The 9,032-nt window shown below is 41.9% G+C and overlaps 1 protein-coding gene across 1 annotated transcript in view; it reads left to right on the top strand.

Moving 5' to 3' along the window:
- Positions 1 to 54: 54 nt before the first annotated feature.
- LOC149271712 (EF-hand calcium-binding domain-containing protein 11-like) overlaps positions 55 to 9,032 on the top strand; it is a 46,506-nt gene continuing 37,528 nt past the window's right edge. Inside the window, exons 1-5 of the mRNA XM_089507181.1 lie at positions 55 to 129; positions 2,024 to 2,119; positions 3,065 to 3,107; positions 3,572 to 3,673; positions 4,004 to 4,094. Coding sequence (XP_089363307.1) covers positions 55 to 129; positions 2,024 to 2,119; positions 3,065 to 3,107; positions 3,572 to 3,673; positions 4,004 to 4,094 — 407 coding nt within the window. The remainder of the gene's footprint in view (positions 130 to 2,023; positions 2,120 to 3,064; positions 3,108 to 3,571; positions 3,674 to 4,003; positions 4,095 to 9,032) is intronic.

The raw sequence follows: 9,032 nt of genomic DNA, 5'->3' as shown, positions 1-9,032 counted from the left end.
CGGCCCTACTGCGCGGTCTCATCCCCGGACTCCAGTGACCGGGTGCTCGCTGTGATGTTTCGCGCGGTTGGTCTGTCTCTCCGGCCGGAGCGGGAAGTCACCGAATATGACCGGAAGAAGTTTATTAAAGTGAGTGGCCCCTGCGAGGGCAGAAGGGCAGGGGTAATACCCTGGGGGGGGTGAGGGTTAGAAATAGAAGATACTTGAAGCAGAACGACCCCTTCTGCTTGTAACCATTCATGTGCCAGTGGGGTACTCTCTACACCCAGGTACTATGGGAAAAATCTGGCGTGAAGTGATGCAGTCACTATGGCAACCACTAGACTGTTTCTGGCGATTGGACCAGAATGGTTATGGTAACCACTTTGTCAAACTTTGCGCCACATAACTTTTTAGCCCCCCATTTATTTTAACTTTAGAATTCAATACAAAGAAACAATTCTGAGGCGTTCTCTTCATCATAGCAAGCAATGGGGTGCTCCATCGGTTACTATGGTTACTTAGCGTCGCTTTTCAAACTTTATCAAAATTTCATTATAAATAAAGAATTTCAGTTCATCTCATTCTTTCCCCAACGCCCCCGATGTGTTTATAAACAATTATTTATCTCATTCTGTATATTTGGTTTCAGGTGAAGTTTTTTTCCCTTTTTTATTATAATATATGCGTTTTTGTGTAAAATGAATGGTCGTCGTACATTGTACATCACTTATGGTGAGGATTAATATTAAGAAATATTTCTTATGGGGCTATTGGAGGAAGAAGTGAAAAATGATCTTAATCTAAAATTATATTATCTCGCCCGTGAGAAGCTCTCTATAAGGATTTACTGCTTGCTATATTTGTATTACCCCGAAATTGTAGGGGAAAGGCAAAAATTCAAAGGGTACATCTTCCCACCCCTATAAGCCATGACCCCCAAATGCTACCCCTGCCCATTGGTCTATATAGTAACTGTGTGTGTGTATATATATATATATATATATATATATATATATGTATATGTATGTATGTAAACAGAGAGAGACAGACCGACAGACAAAAATGGGGAATATTTTGCAGGATAAAAAATTATCCAGAAAGTCTGAGGGGCCTCAATATTTCTGGCTTGGGGGAGAGAAGAGAGAGAGAGGGTATAGGAGAGGGGGGCGAAGAAAGGGAGGAGATGGGAGAAAAGAGAGACATTTAAATATATAAAAGGGGTTTAATAAAGGACAGAAGGAAGTTTATTTCAAAGAAGTAGAATCTAACACTAGAGGGTCAGAGGCTGAGGAATGGAAGGAAGTTTTACTTTACTGAGAGGGTGGTAGACAAGTGGAACAGTCTCCCAGCAGCGGTGGTAGAGGCTAATACAGTGTGTGTGGGGGGTTAAACATGCATGGGATAGACATGAAGCTTTTCTCACTATGGGACCAGACCAAGGTCTGAATCCCTTACATCAGGAAAAAACAGGCAGACTAGATGGGTTGAACGGGGCTGAACTGCCGGCAGATTCCATGTTTCTAACTACTAAGCCCTCCGTGTTCCTCCAAAACCCTTCCCCACTCTCCAGCTAGAAATGTTCCCGTCCCACTCTTTGCCTTTCGCTTTGTGTTTCTCCGAGACACCTCTGCTCCCTCTGTGTCCCTCTCGCTTACCTCCGACGCACTTTACGCTCATCCTGATGATGTTATCACCCTCCAAACGCAGGCCACCCTACTCTCCATTGACTTGCTGTCTATGTGACGGATGCCAAATCAATAGAGTGTAGCTTTAATTGTATAGAATCTAATGATAATGCAGGCAAAGGCAGGCCAGATCCATAATGACCATCAACCTAATGGGTTCATGGAACAGTTACCCAGCACAGGAGGTATAAAACAAGCAGGGAATTCCTCAGTAGTTAATAAGAGTAACCCATGAGAATGCGACGGCTGATCACCAAATAACACACAAGGTTTTTATTACGTAGAAACCTGAGGATCAGTCCGAGGAGCAGGTTCTGTGTAAATACTTTTCACTGAGTTGTCTTCTCTTACCGCAGGTATTTCACGCCTGTGATCGCGAGAACAAGGGCTATTTAAGCAGAGAAGATCTGAAAGTGGCAGTAGTAATGCTGTTTGGCTATAAGCCTTCCAAGGTAATGTTCTGTGCTTATATAACCCATTTCTAAAATGTTTCTATGCCTGCTGTAGACAAATTCCAGTTGCGACACCTTTAATTTTAGATGTTTAACTAATTTCACGATTCAGGTAGATCCCATTAAAGATCAATCGAGACACCTTAGAGCTCACAGGCATCCTAAAATCTGTAGCCCCTCCCCCAATCCAGTTTACAATGGAGTTTTATCCCCATCCAGGAATGTGGGGGGCTTCATACTAAATATTTTTAGCTGATATGTTTTTCTTTCAGCCGGTGATTTTTTTCTGTTGTCGTTTGCGTTTCAACCACAAGATGTCAGCAGAGAGCTCTGCAAATGATTTGATGTGTTTCTGTCTTATTATTTGTAAATATTTTTGTAAACACAGTAATAAAATATTTTTATTATCACGAAAAAATGTTTTGGAAACCTAGCCTTAATGGTGCGATTAGAATGGGTTGATGAATATAATACTGCATTTAGGTTCACGCTAGAAATAGCCGAACCCCTTGGTCTAATTCACAATGCCCCACTGCTTCACTTACCAGTAACCGACACTAAGTGACAGAGGCAACTATTTGACTTTAATCAGGGCCATTGGGTTCATCGTGGATTATGATTATGACTCTGCCTAAATTAAGTTAGGAAATCCTTTATGTTGGCAGGGAAGGCATGTGATGTAACAATTAAGAGTATAATTTGCTTTTGGACGCTTATGTTTGGGTGCTTTTGGTGCCAGTATCTGTTGCTATGGTGATAAGACCACACTTCAACCTTAGCACTAGATTCACTTCTTTTACTTACCTCCCCAAAATGGATCTTTTCCTCTAACATTCTTTCCTTTATAAGAATAATAATCCCAGGATCCTTTGTCATGCTTATGGGCGACACATTTAACCTGTATTTACTGGTCCCATATGCTGACATTCTGTATTTTCATTTCAGTTGGAAGTGAATTCCATGACGTCTTCTCTGCCAAACACTGCAGGTAATTCTTCGGGAGTAAATGCTTCAACCTGACAAACTTCTGTTTCCCCTTTTAACAGCAGGTCCCTTTTGCCTAAATGTGTATGTTTGTGATGATATTAATAATGTGTCTGAAAAAGCCATACCCTGTTATTTGAATGGGGTTCCACACGTTGTTATTAATGAACGCTGCTTGGCCCATGCTGTTACTAAAAAGTATCCAAAGTTCTAGCCAGGAACCCTGCTGACCCAACGTTCTTGGCTTTTTGGGCGTTCTGTCGTGGTGTGCCCAACATTCCTGTCTACTTCCTCTTTTTGTTGTAGTGGCCCAAGGGCCATTAGGCATTTTAAATGTCCGGTAGTCAGTTGGCTAAGAGCGATGGCCCTGACATATGGATTTGGGGAGCTCTGTTGTTGTGCCACGCACACGCTAGTCACGGTGCCACATCTCTTTATCTCACGTCTGCGAAATTTGTCCTTGTTTAGGGGTGACTCTTGATGACTTTCTGAAAATGATGACTATAAAGAAAGCAGCCCAGTTAAGCATCGGAGACCACAGACAGATCTTCTCGGTGTTTGATGCTCATTGTGAGTATTTATTCCTGATCGAGTCTCTGAAAAAAGGAACACCTTTTCCAAAATTTTGCCCACACATCAGGACCCTCATCCGACCCCCTATGACCTTCGAGCCCCTAAATATGTTTAATATTTCAAAATGTTTAGAATTCAATTAGGTGCATTTTCATTACGTTTTAGATTAACTTTTACTTTTATACTTTATTGTAGAAAGTGCTTACTTTATTGTATGTTTACTCTGAGGGTGCATTAAAACCTGCAACTGCCCCTTCTGTTAGCTATAAATGACTGCAAATAACTTAATATTTGACATAATAATCACAGTTTTATTTCTGTGGTCAGGTCGTGGTTATCTAACAGCGGATGATTTTAAACGTGCCTTCAAACACGTGTGCCCACGCATGTGTGAACAGACAGCGGTGGAGGCGTTCCGGTAAGATTCATTCCGTTTCTTCTTTTGGGTGATTACAAACCCCTTTATCAGTAAATGAAGTCTGCAGCTTGTTACCAACACCACCGGTAACCTCCATGGCTCTGACTACTATGGTCAAGAGAAGCACGTTGTGAGCCGTAAAATAGAAATCTTTATATGTAAAGTATATATATATATAATATATATATATACAATACCGTTCAAAGGTTTGGGGTCGTTTAGAAATGCCCTTGTTTTTTAAAGAAAAGCACATTTTGTCCATTAAAATAACGCAAAATGGATCAGAAATCCAGCGCAGACGGGGTTAATGTTGATTTTTAATTGAATCTCTTCATAGGCGTACACTCCCATCACTCCTGTGTTCCAATGGCCCTTTATCACTCCCATCACTCCTGTGTTCCAATGGCCCTTTATCACTCCCATCACTCCTGTTTTCCAATGGCCCTTTATCACTCCCATCACTCCTGTGTTCCAATGGCCCTTTAGCACTCCCATCACTCCTGTGCTCCAATGGCCCTTTATCACTCCCATCACTCCTGTGTTCCAATGGCACGTTGTGTTCGCTGATCCAAGTTTTAGTTTAAAAGGTTAATTGATCGTTAGAAACCCTTTTGCAATTATGTTACGGACAGAAATTTCCTCGTTTTCCATGAAAACTATGTGAACGGTATGGATGTGTGTATATATATATATGGATATATGGAAATTTAAAGGGAATTTTAAAGACTCCCACGAAAGGAAAACATTTGAGATGAAAATTATTATTATTATTATACGTATTTCAACACCATAAAGGAATAACTTAATGTGGGTTCGGGTTTCCTGACACAACCACAACTTTATATGAACATTCATCTTAATGTCCACTGCGTGTCTCATTGTTATACTTGTCTCGGATGTGTTAATATGTTTATTGGTTATCCTATGTTTATTTGTTCTGGTCTTTGGTTATCTCTCAACCACCTCAAGGCCCATCGTTTATGACACCCCACTCAACCCCCCTTCTCTTACACCATCACTTGTTTTAAGTGGTAACCTCTATCATGTTGATCAGTATTGCTTCAGACCAGAAGAAAAGAGGATAACTCTCAGAAGCTTGTCTTTTAAATATCATGTTAGTCCAATAAAGGTATCACTTCATTATATATATATATATATATATATATATATATATATATATATATATATATATACTATATAGACTCACGGACTCCAGCTGCGTCCGGCGCGCTGGTGTTTTGGACATTTGTATAACACTCTTCGTACAGAGCGAGCGTTCTCAGGGGTTTAACTTTAGAAAGCTTTATTGTTCCTATACAGGTGGCAATAAGTTCAACGTTTCAGCCTCCGTTTGAGGCTTTGTGCAAGACTAGGAGGTGTGTGTGTGTGTGTGTGTGTGTGTGTGTGTGTGTGTGTGTGTGTGTATATATATATATTTATTTATTTTTTTATATATATATAATTTTTTTTTACTATTTAATTATTCGATTCTTGTTATTAGATTGTGAAAAAAAATATTTTTCTATAAATGATTTTTGTTCATTTACCGTTTGATTTATTTGTTTTATTTAAATGATTTACTATAATCTTTTTTTAGAATAGCTATATCTTATATTGCTGTGTTTTACTAACATTTTCCTGCCAATGTGTGAATCAGGTAATAGCAGCTTTTTTCTTTCTTTATGTTGCACACAAATCTGCTGTATTTCCATAGAAACGCTTTAACCCTTTGGAAGTCAGTCTAATTCACCCCTGAGCGGCCTTCAAATGGTTAAATTTGCCGCGTAAGATCTCTGCCAGGGCGAGACAAAGTACGGCACGCGAGGTTCACTCTTTCTGCTCCAATTAAAATATCCAAGCCACGGAATCATCCGATAACCAGTCGTCGGTTGATAACCACTCAAGGCGCCAGATTGGAACTCGCATAAAATGTATTTTAAACACGTCCGGTCCGGAAATTTGGTGAAAATGCACGACCCGATAAATACATCAGCGTTTGTACCGCTCATTAGCATCCTACAGAGGCGGCGGCGCGGCCTTTCATTAAACCATTTACACCGCGTTATTATCCGGTCGCCGGCTGCCCCGCCAGCTCCTGCTCTGTTAGATAAACACAAGGTCGGATGGCAGGTGCGCTCCTAAGTCTTTCAGTTCATCGTCGGCTAATAATGACCTCATTGTTTTGTGCTTCTGCGCCATAATTAGAAACAGGAGAAAATTATCTGCGGGCGCAGCCAAGCCGCCTCGAGATTGTGCTTTCTCTGCAAGTTAGATTTATGAACCTGTACGAGGATCCAAATGAATAGGAAGCATTTGTCTTGCGAGCGCCAGTTACCATGGAAACCCCATACACAGTACCGTGTCATTTCACCTCCGCTGATTCCTGCAGTTGATTTTTTCTCTCTCTCTCTCTCCTCCTTTGTTGTTTCTGGATTCTTAAGAAGCCGTCTCGCAATCTTTCATCGCCAGACAATTAATCATTGCTACGAGTTTTTACAATTCATCTTTCTCATAACGCATTCACAAATCTCTCTTCCGCATTAAAAAAAAAAAAAGACAGGGAAAGGACAAAGAAAGACGGTTTATAATAACGAGGAAGTTTCGTTTAATGGCAAAAATGGGTCAAAGACATCTGATAAAAGCACATTTAGGGTATAGCTGATCACAAATGAAGTTTGTTCCCCATTAACCCTTCCCAGCTCTACGCAAGCTGGCCCATAGGCAACCCACCTAGAACAGCGGCTCCGTCCACCTTACCCCTGCGTATGTATAAAAGTATTCTCATCTCTTGTCTTTTGGTCCATTGTCTTTGTCTCCTGTTGCTATTCCATTTATTGTAGATCGGCTTTTAACTACCCACCCCAGGCTACGGCCGGATCCCCCTGGTATATGAAGACAAAGCAGAGTTTAGGGGTACAGTGTCCTGTTTCTCGCATAAACTAATCTTAGTGAACCGTGGTGCCTGATTTCTAAATTCCGTGTTTTAAAAAAAAGCATTTTTCCCATTCTAATCATCGTATCCGGCAGAAATGACACACGGCCAAAGAGTTACTAAGACAGGTGGCTGAAAAACTTCCCTGCGTGATATTGAGCTTCTGAAGGCTCCGGGGCACAGCGTTTGATGAACGACGGCCCCACGCAGATTTTGGGCAACAAGAATGGGAAGCCCTTTCAGTTATAAACCAAATGTTGCCTGATTCAGACGTCCTTGTACTGATACAATCACTCTTTGAAGAACGCCTGAGGTTCTATACCTCTGGTTGGCTATGATGTGTTTTGGTAGCACCTGGTCTCCTTCTGCCCCGTCCCACCTTCATTTTCCAACGAGAAGCTGATTCTTAATCTACCAGAAGACAAGATGCAGAGATATGCGATGAAAACCTGCGTCTCGAGATGATTACCGCTTATGCACATAACGTCAGCCCCCACACAGACACAATAGACTATGTTTATTGAAACTGGAGACTCGATGGATCTGTCACAAATATTTAACGGCAGCATATATTAAATCCTGCTTATGTGGTGTAAATAGAGAGGAACCCTGACGATGAGCGGCTCGGTCTCGATTCCAGGTGTTTCCAGGGAAGTTGAATAGAAACTCGGCTCATAGACTCCCAAACCTCATAAATATTCAGCAGATAAAAATACGGCATCCGAGGCGGCTTCTCACGTTTTCACGTCTCCTATAGGGAAGTCATTTGGAAACTCGATTAGGTGATATACCTTCATCCATCATGGGGGAGAAACCAGGGGGAGCGCTGATGATGTCGATCTCTTGTGTTGGTAGATCTGATGATGTCGATCTCTCTTGTGTTGGTAGATCTGATGATGTCGATCACTCTTGTGTTGGTAGATCTGATGATGTCGATCTCTCTTGTAGCGCTGATGAGGTATATCGCTCGTGTGTTTGTAGCTCTGACAGCTGCCCCTTTCTGCCAGTTCAAAAATGTTTTCAATCAGCAGAACAGATTTATTTGTAATCTTTATTGACGATTCGTATTCCAAAATTCAAAGATTTGGAGAGCTCCATATTTCTAGGTGTGCTGCAAAAGGAGGGGCCTAATAGTGACCCCACCCATACTAATGGTCTGTCAGTTCCCAGGTAAGCTCCGCCCAATTTGTCACACCCCTCCCACAAATGAATCTGTTTGTTTTTGGAAAACGGAACTTGTAATAATCCGTTCCGTTTCTCAGTCTGCGTCCGACGCGTTCCGCGGACTCCTTTATTAATGCAGAGAGGTAAAGAAGTCTGATCGTCGACATATTGATGTTTAATAAACATGAAGTAGACGTGAAGGGATACAGTAATTATTTAGCTGCGTTTTTTACCTCAGCCTCTTCCCGTCTGCTTTCCATAACCTCGCGTATCGACGGCGGCACCAACTCATCCTTAACGGGGTTACGCTGGCGATACCCGCAGCATCACGAGGACTCCGGTAAAGATGAGCAGATTACCCCGTGGGTTGCAAAACCCTTAAATGAATTCCTGCCGGGTAAAATTAGGCTGCTCGTCGTTCACGAGGAATTAACACATTCTTACAAGCAGAGTTTGTTTAGAGAAGAGATCCGTCCGTGGAGCCGAAGACGGAGGGCTGCCTGTTCCTGGAGAGCCCCGGAACCGGTATCTGTTAATATGGAAAGAATACCCGATTTAAAGGGATACCGACACTGGGCTTGACAAAGCGTGGCGGGATTTATGAGCGTTCTGTCTGCTTGTGGAGAAGAGAGGTCCTCAGAGACCGTGATCTTGCTGTTTATGAGACCCAGTACTCTCCCCTATATCATTAAAGTGTCATGTTTGCTGCGGGGTACAGAGTAGGGCAGGTTAGTGTTGTAAATAGTGTTTCTGTGACCTTCTTGCCCCTGGTATATAGTTACATGGGTGAACCTTGAGTTCCATCTTTCCAGCGTGTCCCTAATAGCAGAATGAAGACAAAC

Source organism: Sceloporus occidentalis, unplaced genomic scaffold, assembly GCF_023333645.1.
Source record: "Sceloporus occidentalis isolate IW3139 unplaced genomic scaffold, rSceOcc1.0.p SCAF_471, whole genome shotgun sequence".
In the NCBI taxonomy this organism is placed as follows: Eukaryota; Metazoa; Chordata; class Lepidosauria; order Squamata; family Phrynosomatidae; genus Sceloporus; species Sceloporus occidentalis.
The sequence above is the reverse complement of the archived record's forward strand: the minus strand, read 5'-3'. Positions and strand labels throughout refer to the sequence as shown.